Source organism: Lagopus muta, chromosome 1 (genome assembly GCF_023343835.1).
Source record: "Lagopus muta isolate bLagMut1 chromosome 1, bLagMut1 primary, whole genome shotgun sequence".
Lineage (NCBI taxonomy): Eukaryota > Metazoa > Chordata > Aves > Galliformes > Phasianidae > Lagopus > Lagopus muta.
The window spans coordinates 170,246,878-170,259,542 of record NC_064433.1 but is presented as its reverse complement, the minus strand read 5'-3'; the positions used below and the strand labels follow the sequence as shown (position 1 = coordinate 170,259,542).

At 35.0% G+C, this 12,665-nt stretch overlaps 1 protein-coding gene across 8 annotated transcripts in view; it reads right to left on the bottom strand.

Moving 5' to 3' along the window:
• Positions 1 to 2,381: 2,381 nt before the first annotated feature.
• POSTN (periostin) overlaps positions 2,382 to 12,665 on the bottom strand; it is a 32,632-nt gene continuing 22,348 nt past the window's right edge. For 2 of the 8 annotated variants that reach the window (XM_048967753.1, XM_048967757.1), the window contains 7 exons: positions 11,520 to 11,615; positions 10,834 to 10,923; positions 9,309 to 9,386; positions 8,867 to 8,947; positions 6,715 to 6,801; positions 4,770 to 4,811; positions 2,382 to 3,666 (listed from right to left, as the gene is read on the bottom strand). In XM_048967753.1, coding sequence (XP_048823710.1) covers positions 3,626 to 3,666; positions 4,770 to 4,811; positions 6,715 to 6,801; positions 8,867 to 8,947; positions 9,309 to 9,386; positions 10,834 to 10,923; positions 11,520 to 11,615 — 515 coding nt within the window. In that variant the 3' untranslated portion in view covers positions 2,382 to 3,625. The remainder of the gene's footprint in view (positions 3,667 to 4,769; positions 4,812 to 6,714; positions 6,802 to 8,866; positions 8,948 to 9,308; positions 9,387 to 10,833; positions 10,924 to 11,519; positions 11,616 to 12,665) is intronic. The other 6 variants (XM_048967765.1, XM_048967774.1, XM_048967792.1 and 3 more) reach the window with 4 other exon arrangements.

The window sequence follows — 12,665 nt, the reverse complement described above, 5'->3', positions numbered from 1 at the left end:
TATGAAGTGCATGATTATAAAGCAGGCATGGATTAAACAGCATTCCTCATACCTTAAACATCTGACACACTATGATCAGGAGCATCTTCTGTTTAACAGTGAGTACCCCAACAGTCATTGTGGGGCCCAATATTATTTAGCAGCTACATTAACAGCTTGGGCAATGGAACAGAGTGCACCCTCCACCCTACAAGTTTGCAAAGATTACAAAACAAGCAGTGAATCATCATAGATGTTCAGAAGAAAAATTGTCTGACGTAAACCTCATGAAGTTCAGCTAAGGGTAAAGCCATCCTGCCACAGGGGAAGAATTATCCTGTACAAGCTGTAGGCTGACTGGTTAACAGTTAACACAGGCAGCTCTGCAGAGAAGGACATTGGGTCCCAATGGACAGAGCCAGGCTGTCCTAGTCTGGGCTTTGGGAAAAGCACTGACAGTGCATCAGCAAAGGGCCATAAAGATTGTGAAGGGACAGAAACATGTAGCAAATGAGGAGAGACAAAGAAGGAAACACAAAGTTTTTTGTCTTTTTTTTTTTTTGGTCTTCTTTTTTTTTTTTAATGAAAAACCTGAATAGTGTTGTTTTTTTAGCTAAATATGATCACTTCTCATTCCTCACATGTGAGCCTTGTGGATTTCTTTCCACAGATGAGTTAATTATTGGAAATTAAAAGGAAAAAGAGCAGAGCACTTGGTAGAAATGTGTCTGAAATTAGTAATTATTCATTTCTTTCTCTTTCCTTCCTTCTTTCCTTCTCTCTTATTTCTTTATTTAGAATCATAGAAACATAAACGTTGGAAAAGACCTCTAAGATCATCTAGTCCAATCATCTAGCTACCACCAATATTGTGCAGTACACCACATCACTTAGTGCCACATCTACATGTTTCTTGAACATCTCCAGGGACAGTGGCCCCACCACCTCCCTGGCCAGGCAGCCTGTGCCAGTGCTCAACCAGTCTTTTGGAGTAGTTTTTCCTAATATCCAACCTGAACCTTTCCTAGCACAACCTGAAGCCATTACCTCTCATCCTATAGCTAGTTACCTGGAAGAAGAGAGTGAAACCTCTCTCTCCACAACCTTCTTACAATTTGTCTTCTTTTCTTTCTTTCATTCTTTTTTTTAAATCTCCTTCCCTCCTTCCTTCCTTCCTCCCTTTCTCCCTCCCTTCCTCCCTCCCTCCTTCCTTCCCTCTTTCCCCCTTCCTCCCTTCCTTCCTATATTATAGCACCTGATTTAGACCAGCTCAGCTGGAGTTAAATATTAGGTACATTATATAGAAGCGTGTCATAAAACACAATTTCAAGTACCCTACTCCATACTTACATCTAAACTTTAAATAGGATATGAAAATTAAGTGAAGTATTGGACAAGTTAGTTTGCTGTTAAAGTGCTCCATAGCAAGATTTTGGCCCATACTTTTGTGCACATTTTGAGCCAATCCCATGCATTAAATTATGAAGAACATGTTCCAGAAAATATTCCAACGGCATAGACAAGACTGCACAGATGTAGCTTTCTATCTTCCTCCAATCCTACCTCAGCTGGCTTTTCACTCTTGGTTAATTCCTATACACTTCACCACAGTGCATACAATGGAAAACTTCACTGTCAGGTAAACACAGCATCCTCAAAGCATCATCTTATTCCACATACTCTATAACAGCAGGAAAATAAACCCCCCCTCCCTCATGAAAATTAAATCACAGCAGACCAGGTGGTAAAAGAATCTGAAAATGCTGTGTAGGATGGATACAGACTGCATGTGCCACTGTACATAAGCATAAGCAAAGTTTCTATATCTGTTTTTGTTGAGCATATCAGTTGGTATGAAATATCATATTGATCTTTCATACACAATGAAAAAGAAGAAAAGCCAACACTGAAAATGCAGGGCTGAAATATGTCTTGATTTCAGGAAAAGATCGTGGAGAAGGGTGACAGTTTCAGTTCAACCTCTGAGCAGTACTGTGAGGTTTCAGTCTCACCTAAAAGCTCTAACACGGATTAGCAGCCATCCTTCCATTCTTCCTTTTGGAAGCAGCACTGATTGCAAAGCACTGTAACACCTTACAGATGTTTTATTGGTCACCGCATTAAAATACTCTATTAGCTCAATAGGTCTACAAAACATAACAGTACAATACTTAGGCAGATTTACCCCCCTGAAAAGAAATTAAGGGGGTAATGCTCATGGTACATGATTATGGAATTAAGGGAGAAGTTAATTCTGTCTAAGGAGAGTCATGCAGTTAAAGGGCATTAATTTGTGCTAAATGAGGAAGTAAAGCATCTGCTTGCTTCTGTGAAGGCATGTTTTTATCTACAACTACACTGATAGCTTATGAATATATACAGTTTGCTTTATCATTAAAAAAAATTATAAATACAACAAAATTTAGCCAAATTCTTTATTGAGTATTTCTTTCAAGACAGAAATATAAAAGCACATCAGATGTTTCCTCTTAAACTTTGGTTTGCAGAATTAAGGCACTTTGAAGGCATGTTTTTTCTTAGTCCATGAGTAATTGTTTTCCAGCTTTCATTAACAAAGTAAACAATTTTTATGAGTACAAAATTAGTTATGGAAATGATATAATTTACAGACAAGTCCACATTAATACCAGACATTAGCAAAGCATGATTTGATATAAAAGCTTTTAGACCTAATCTCCTCTTTGTGACACCATTTTCCATGCAGAGTTAATTGTTTGCATGCAGTTTATTTATCCACTTTAACACCAAAAGACATATTTAGGGAAAACTGGGAAAACACTTTAGAATCTCAGTATGTGTGTTGGTACATCATACCTTCAGCAAGAATTATTTTTCACATAAATAAAGTTCAACCTGGTCTCAAATACATTTTAGGAAGATCATAACATTATTTTCCCCCCCTTACTAAGAGCTTCCATTAGCCACATTTACCATATGACATTTGGATACGCAATGCAGAACAAAAAGAGATACACTGAATATAAGGCTTATTTCTTTGTTTAGAAAAGGTAATGTTATCCATTTCACTATGACATTAAAAACATGACAAAATCTGACTTATAAAGGACATACAATTCTACTGAACCAAAAGTGCTACGTAACACTCATATTTCCTTACAATACTCATTCTAAAAGTCACCTGAGGTGATTTTTTCTCTAGAAATGATCTGATTTCATTTATATTTCTTATTTAGTGGAAATAAAAATAATTAAAAAATATACATTCTGTATTGTTCCCTGCTGTTTTTGAATCCAATCCTGCAAACGTTTACTAACCGATTTAAGAGGGAATCCTGGCTCTACAGAAGTCGGAGGAAGTTCTTCTTACGTCTTCAGCAGTTCCAGGATTCCTCCTTGCATAAAGCCTACTGTTAAGAGCATTTATAGCACCTCCAATGGAATACCCCTAGTGAGCATTATGCTGTTAGTAAGCATCTGCATTTTCACATCTTTTTGTGGATTCATGGTTCAGTTACATTGTTATACAAAACACATTTTTTTCTAATGTTCTTTTTTTCTTTTTCTTTTTCTTTTTTTTTTTTTTTAAAAAAAAAAAACATTTTCTCTTTCTCTCAAAGACCACACTGTTTATTTGTAATTCTGTGGATTCTATCTTGAAAAGCTTTTAAGAATAAGCTAGTCTTGTCCTCCTTCTTGCTGATCCCCCTAGAGAAAAAAAGAAAAAGAAAATATAATGTAATTATATGTAATATGTTACTGCATATGTATACGTTACTGTGTTTACTGATGAAAAGAGGAAAAAATGAAGCTTGACACTGAATCCCTGCTATGCTGGCAGCTAGGGAATTATAGTTGTCTCAGTTTCTCAATCAACCCAGATAATGTGGAATCCCTGTGTTACAAATCCCACAGTGGGGAATCCCACAGTGTCACTGTCTTGGTTACAGCTGGGACAGTTATTTTCTTCATAGTGTCTGGTATAATACTTTGGCTTTAGGAGAAAAGCTGTTGATAACACACCTAGATTTTAGTTGTTGCTGAGACAAGGAAGATTCAGATTTCAGTTTCTCTTAGTGACCTGACACCAAGAAGTCTGGGAAACACAAGGAACTGGGAGGGGACAGAACTGGGACAGCTGACCTGGAACTGGCCAAAGGGACATTTCATACTATATGATGTAATGCAAAAAAAACCAAACACGTATAAAACTGTGAGGAACTCGTCAGAGGGTGCACAGCCACTGCTTAGAGACTGGTTGGGCATCAGTTGGCGGGTGGCAAGAAATTGTGTTGAGCACCACTTCTTTTCTAAATATATATAAGTAATTATCATTACTTCTATTATTTCTCTTCCTTTTATGTTTTAGTAAATAGTTTTTATCTCAACTGTACTTTTTTTTTTTTTTTTTTTTTTTTTTTTTTCCCTGATTATCTCCCCCACCTCACAGGGAGGTAGGAGTGAATTAACAGCTGTATGCTGAGCTGCCTTCTGGGTTAAAACACTGTTTTATGAAAACTGTCCTTTTCATAGTGCTAGACTCTAAACTTTGACAACTTTGTTCTATTACAAAACAATACCTGACCAAAGCACATAATAAAAGTTCTTTCAGATAGAAAAACATATATGTATATAAAGCATGCTTAAGTCATTTACCAAGTTTTGCTAATTTTTCTTTTTTTTTTAAGCAGAAATGCAACTCTTTCCTTTAGAACTCTGTTTTTTTAAATTCCATCCTGTTTCACCTTAAACGTAGCAGGGGAAAATACTGGAAATATGCTAAAAGTTTTTAACATATGTTTTGCTTTTACCTTGTGTCCTCTTGTTTGCTTGTACTTTCCGTACAGGTGCTTCTAGAAAATAGAAATGTTTCAGTCAGAAGTTATTTGTAAGATGTATAATTCATTATAAATGTTGGAAACCCATTGTAGACTTGTAACATCTGCTCTAAATGTTTTTAACGAATTAAGGATTTTGTTAGATTGACTCAATCACCTGAAAGATGAACGCTAATAATAAATAGAGTTTACACATTTCCACCATTTGTATTCATGCATAGAATTCTATCAGTATTTCAAATAGATTTTTAAATTTTAGCGCTATGAACTGATCCATTATTCACACTGATCTTGTGTGGACATTTGCATGACATGGACATTGGCCAGGACATTTTACTCAGGCAAAAGCTATCTGATGCCGACAGCGAGGTACGAATTCATATTAGTATACTGCCCAGAACTTGATCTCAACTTTTGGCAGAGGAAGTTCAGGTCTGCTTGCAGAGCACTGCAAGACATTTCTTTAGGAATTATGTATAAATGATACGGTTGAAATGCAGCTGTTGCAAGATGTTTGTTCACATGTCCAGTTGCACTTAGATGTGTGATGTGTAGCTTCACCGAGAGCCCACAGCATCACTTCATATTTACGGGTCAGCTGATGTTCTCAGAGACTTCTACTTTAAGGGGTATGGTGGAACAAAGCCCAACGAGGTACCATTCTCACTAACAGATACATCTATTTTCCAAAAGACTGATTCAATTCTATGGAGAGTTTTCCCTTTTTCTCATGAAATACTTTTTAAAACCAGGTGTCTTCTCAACAGATGGAAAGACATTTCAGAAACTTAAGACAGCATGCTTCTATCACTGTCACAGGAATATGACTATAGCATTTTTCCTTCTTTACATGAAGTACTTGTTTCTTCGTTTAACCAGCAGTTCTCTTTTCATCTTGAGGTACAAGGTTTGTAAATGTGTTGCCCTGAGATACAGGTTTTGCCTCTTTTAGCTGAGGCTAACTGGTGTGCATTTGTACCAAGTTCTTCAACATCCTGAAAATGAGAACGTGAAAATGAACGTGGCCTGTGTGAAGTAGTACATTTTCAGGTAAGGTCCCATGGTCAAAAGTCATACTTTACAGGCAATAGTTGATTTCCCTGCATGCCTTGTACTTCTCAACACTGAACATAACAAATAACTGGTGTACCTTCAGCATTTAGTGTAAACTTCAAATTGTAAGAAGTATAAAACTGTATTATGTCTATGAGTTTGTAGTTCAAATACATTGTTACTCTGCATCATGAGAATTAGATTTAGAAAAGTACCTTCATACTAATCCAAAAGAAACACAAAGCAAAGTACTTTTTAATTAAAAAAAAAAAAGAAAAAAAAAAGATTGTTAGACTTGAAGAATTAATTCTTGGCATATACCCAGGCTGAAGCCATTAGTTGGCTCCTCAGGTTGGACTCCAATTCCATTCAGCTTTTTAAAAATGATGAACTTCCCTCACTTAACAATAGGATGAAATTGACATTTACACTCATGCCCAGAGGTTGCAGTCCTTCCACCCCACTCTTTTACTAAGTTGAGAACCCAACAGATCATATTAACATTGACATGAAATATCTCATGTTAAAAACAACTCACGTGGTCTTCTTCTGGATGTGCTGCTTAGAGAAAGGTGCATTTTCCTTCAAATGTTTTACCTATGCTTTGTGGTTTAGATATTTCCTCTTGTCTACTATGCCTGCCAAATCTTTTGGTTACTTTCAGACACAAGATAAGCCTCAACATTTTTCTCTGTAATGTTAAAGAATTTTTTTTCCAAAACAAACATAAAAACTCTTTCAGCTAAAATATTGACTTCAGACCTAAGTAATTTTTATGAATAAATAAATACTATAATTCTGCACCTAGAATGATTACTTCAGACATAGGAGGCCTTAGTGATATTGGATTTTTAGACAAACTAACCTTCCAAATGGACTTTCTTGATTTCTCTCTCGATAATCTGTGGTTCTCCCTCAATTACTTTAGTAACCTTGGTGTACTCAGTTCCAGCTATGATAAGCATTAAAAACAAGTTAAATCTAGGATAGCACAGAAAACTTCAGTGGAAAGAATGCCATTTTGGGAGTAGGTGTATGCAGGCCACAGTAATCATGCTGTAAAGTCCTGCTGATATTCTTGGCCCTGATACAGGTGATTCCCTCTCTAGAGCTGGAAATAATTCATCACAATCTTGGCTTTTAGGATGTTCCAGCACAGACTGCCAATTATAATTAGCAGTACTGTACATCATACAAGTTGAATTAAAGCCCATCTTTTAATTTAGAGGGAATGCATCTATTTTTGTCTGGATTCAGATTTAAGTACTTTAGAAATTTTCAGTAAAACAAGAAATTTGATGTAGACAAGAAAGTCATAAAATATTACTGCTATTATCACCAACAGCCAGAAAGTATTGTGTGTATCCACTTTTTTTGGCTGAATGTATGGTAAGATATTGTCATGGTAGCTAAGGGCAGCTGACTGGACGGTAAATCATGGAAAAGATAGAAAAAAATCAGATTAAACAACAGCTTGAAATCTGCCTGTATGGTTCATTCTGCCAAGCAGGATGCTTATGCAATCTAACATATAATAGCAAGGAAAAATAGCAAGAATTCAAGAGACAGTATTGTCTTTACTAAATTTACTCCAGGTAAATTATTTCTCACTTTTCACATCTATGGGTCCCTGTAAGATATACAGATTGTGTGTATTTAGTTGTATATCTCTGTAGTGGAAGATTTTGCACGTTTCTGGGATAAATTTATACACACTCTTCATAGACTGTTTGGGACCAATAGAACATAGTTTGATATACTTTTTCTCATTTTCAATTTTCACTTAAATAGTCACCACTGAAATAGGCATCTGCAGAGAATAACTCATAGTTGGGATGCTTAGGATAGGGTACAATGGAAATATCCTCAGGAATTTCATCTCTCTCTCCAATGACTGTTGACTAATCCTGGCTAGAGCAGTAACACTAAGATCTGGCTCTTTAAAAGACCAAAGATTAATACAGTAATCAGTATTCATGACCATATCTTGGTTTGTCTATAGGACTAGTTGCATTATCAGCTAGCATGGTTTTGTTTGATGGAAAATTACTGTCTTTCAGCCATCACTAAATTTTTACTTGATGTTTAATTCAAGTACACAGAATGGTGCTCGCAAAGGGCTACTAGATTTACTTCTGTGAACACACAGCTGAACTGTCAGCTAATTCAGTGGTATTCAAGTTACTAAATTATTATAAAGTGAACATAAAATTAATTGGATTCAACTAATTTGTGCTAGGAGAAATATTCGTGAACATTGTTGAACTTCTCACCTTCACTAAAAACACAATACTTGAATTCTCTTTTTTATTCTCCATTGCTATTATAGATTGTTATTTTAGTCTATATATTAAGCAGAGAACATTCCCAGTTGAATAGATAAGAATTAATTTCATAAGCACAAGTTCTTTCACCAGTTTTCTACAGCTACTGGTTATATACTGCCAAGACTGTTAGAATCAGAAGAGCAAGAAGGAAAGGAAACCATTCCTTGGAATGCTATATTTGAAAAGAATTAAAGTTAATGCCTCCATATCCATCACCTGTAAGCACTGAAAGAGGGATGATCAACATGCCTTTGATTATTTACATGAGGGCAATGAACATTCATTTCTGGATAACTGATGAGGAAGATACATTTGGCCTATTACAATACTTTGGATTTCATAACCATTTTCCACGTATTTAAATCTGCTGATGAAAAGAGTTCACAGCTAGTGGAATAAATCTTCATTGCTCTCCTCGGTTTTTATTAGACATCTTTTTAAAGACTGAGAAAACAAAGAAAAAATATTTTTGTGATTGATAACATATCAAAATAGTTTAATCAAAATTTGGCACTTTGTCAGATATCTGGCACTACATCACACAGCACTGCACTTTTTCTTTTTTTTCTTGAATTAAAATTTCACTTCCATTAGGTCAGTCTTTAAAAAATGTTGAGCTGAACGTATCTGAGAGAGGTTTCAGTTGTCATAACCTGTTGCAAAAAGGTTAGTTGTAATACACCGAATTACCTCCCTGCAGAAGTCTTTTGATTTCTTCATCTTCAAGTAAATGACCATCACCTTCAATAAATTTGGTCACCTTGGTAACCTCTGACAGGATACAGGTTATGGCAAAAAATTGATTGACAGAAAATACATGACAATCATACAACAGCACATAATCAAATGTATCATGTTACAGAATTCTGTTGAATTACAAATGTCATCTGTGATGATATTAAGCTCCATGCAAAACACTGGAAACACAATTTTCATGACAAGGATAGCTTACTATATATTACAGGAGATCAGATTTGGACATTTCTTAGTTTCCGAGGCTTAATCTCTGATTTTGTTCTATCAGCACATTTGAAGAAAACAAAATACACATTCAGTTATTACTTAACTAATATCGTGCTGGTTTCCTGTGTTCTATTTATTTACTTCTTTTAAAGAAGATAAGGATACTAACCTTCCTCAAGCAATCTCTTCAAATTTTCTTCATTGTCTGAACCACCTGCGGTAATTCTGGTATATTTTATTTCTGGACCTGAAACAAAGATGTGTAAAACAGGGACTTTAATTGTAATGTGTAACAGAACTATCGTTGAAGATTTTTAATAAATATTAAAGCTTGTGTTTGTTTTTTTTTTATTTGTTTGTTTTTGTTTGTTTGTTTGTTTTTCTTATTTAAACCCCACTCTGTTTCTATCTTTAATGTGTTTTAATCTGCTTCTATGGTGGTTTTATCCTTCACTGTGTTCCAAACTGAAATGAAAGAGAGTTACAACTACAGTTTACAGCTATTCAGACAAGTAGTTCAACAAATTTAGCATAGTAAACATCTGCTCACATTCTGGAAGAAAGGCACAGTTTTAATAACACTGCTGTATAAGGTCGGTATTTCCTCAGTGTAAAATGGTCTGAGACCACTGTTGTAATGGAACAAGAAAATATGATTTTCTTTTCCAGAAATATTCTCTCTTGAGAAATAGGCATATTAAAAAATATCTTTTTTTTTTTCATTTTTATTTTTGTTTAATTCCATTATATGTAAGTAGTTGCATTAGAATAACTTCTCCTATTTCCTCTTTCTCTCCTGCTTGAATGAGATCTTAAATTGTCATACATAAACTCAATCTGAATACCTTCTGCTAAATCAATACATTCCTTTTACACTGTCTTTCCTTTGCAGCTTTTCATGCAGACAGTATTTTTGCTATGGTATTAAAACTGAATCTATCCAAGGTGTTCAAATATGTTAGCAAATAATTTATACTATAGTTATACTATACTACATAATAATTTATACTATACACTATGCCTCACTGCACTCATTTCAATTTCTGTATAGATTCTAGAATTCCTAAACATAAAATCTGCACTGTAGGTCAAATGTAACTGAAATTTGTAAAGGAAAGATTGAAATTTACAGTTGAAAAAGATCAAGGAAAAGATGCTCATCAGTTCTATTCTACGTTAGGACTAAACAACTGTCTGCCTTGTAGGTGTTAGAAAAATATAGACTCCCCTCACACAGAAACAAAGGATTATTATAGTCATTATTTCTGAAATAAGTGTCAAGAAATCCTGAGATGAAATGCAAAAGCAAGCAAGGTCTAGTATTGACAAAATGAAGACTAGCTGGAGATATAAAAATAACTCAAAAATTCATATATATGCATACCCCCAAAATTAATCCTAAAATAAGATAGACTAAAAATAATGCAGAATAGCAGTCTCATCCTGAAACGGTAGTTAGAATCCAAGAAAAATGAGAAAAGATGAGTTTCTGTGTTTTTGCATGCAAGATGTTGTAACTCTTTCTGTACATGTATATGTAGCAGACACAGAAAAAAATTGAGCATACACAGTGACAAATAGCAGGAATAACATTTCCTCTCCAGGAAATGCAATTTAGGCATTAGTACAGGACTTAAGCAGTGTTATTTCAGTATGTAATAGAGAACTTCACTGAACAGCTCAGCATGAGTTACCTTGAATAATTCTTTCTTCTGTTACTTTTTTCTCTGTCACTTCCACAGGTCGCCCATCAATGATTTTGGTGTACGTTTTAATAATTGGTTCTACGAGGATTTTTAAAGTGAAGATATTAATAAATTGATGAGCAATGTTTGAAGTGCTGCTTTTGAGAAACTGAAACTTAATGAAGCACACTAGGAATTACAATAGAATTTTTTTTTTTTTTTTTTTTTTTTTTTAGTCAGAATTGCTCACAGTAGACCAGAAACTAAGTTTCCCCCAGATGTAGAATGGCCACATGCTATTTTCTTTGAAACACTCCTAGATATAAAATCCTCAAAGTCCCTAGCAAAGCAGGAAAAAAAACAGTCGATTTCTTTGTCTGACAAAGCTGTCATTCTATACAAGAATTACATCCTAAACAGTTCCTAACTTAAGCAGGTATCATGTCAGCATGCAGAGAGAGCATTTCTAACACTATCTTGGCTGTAAGAGTTACAGCTAGACAGATAAAAAGACAAAATACTTCTGAAATGCGTGAGAAGTGAGAATGAAATGATACAATCCAATACAGTAATTCTCCTTAAAAACTGGTCAGTTGTCCAACATGAATAATTTTCATCCAAACAAAAACTGTTGGGGAACAGATAATGTTTCAAATTTCATCTAATACAAATTGAGTTGCTGAAAGCATACCAACCTCCATGAATCACTTTAGTTATTGTCTCTCCCTCCCTGACTATTTTGAACTCAGGTTCTCCTTCAATTATTTTAGTGAGCTGTGTAATAGATGGGTCTGTGACATAAGGAAAAAACAGCATGTTATGAATAGCCATAAAAATATGCACGGTATTCCCCAGGGCTGAGATTAAGTTATCATTACCATTCCTACCCAAAATAAGCCAGATGACCATAAAAGAGTCTTTTTAAAATCTGAGTAGGCATCTGCATCTGCAGCTGTGGCTGCACAATCCTGCACTTCCTTCCATACTACCTCAAATTTAGACCTTACTGCACATTTACTGTTTAGAAATATTTCTTACTTCTGTGCATTGGGCATTTTTAATATCTGACAAGACTTGGGCAAAAAGACTGTCAGCAGAAGAAGGAAAGCATACATACTGGTAAAATATCTATTCTGACACATTGCTAGAATCTTACAGCTATTGCTTTGATAATCATCAGCGTGTAAAGTATTGAAAACTTGGAAATGACTGAAGAGAAAAATGTTCATCATGTTATTTCCTACTAACTCTACAGATACCCAAAAGGAAACTGGGTCTTTAAATTAATTCAGATTGTTTATTTATTATTTCTTTATTTACGAATGGCTGATTCCTTTTTTGTTGTTTTTATGTTTTCTAAAGCTAGCCAGACCTCAGCTGTGGTCATACAGTGTAAAGAAAAATGAAGGTAAAATTCAGAGCTCAACCAGAGAGGCTGCAAAGGTATTTGTCAGCAAGACCAGCTACCATCCTCTGAGATTCATGGGAGATGTCATCTTGATATCAATGGCCAAAGCAAATAATTTGGTAAACTCTTATCTTGTGAAATCCCTGGAGACGACATTGATAAAATGTGCCTCTGCATGACAGGATGCTGGGATTAATTTGTTAGGACTGGGTTTCAACAGATTTAACTCCTGAGATCTCTTTTAAACTTCCTTATGTAGAGACAATGACTCACAACACCACCAGAAATCACTAAGATTGGAAGTGGCAAACAGCAAGCTGTAAAATGACTGATTTTTTTTTGTTTTGTTTTAATGAAATCTCCCTGCCATGATTTTCTGCTGGAACATACAGACATTATGTTGCAAAATATAACGTGCAACTTTTTACACAGA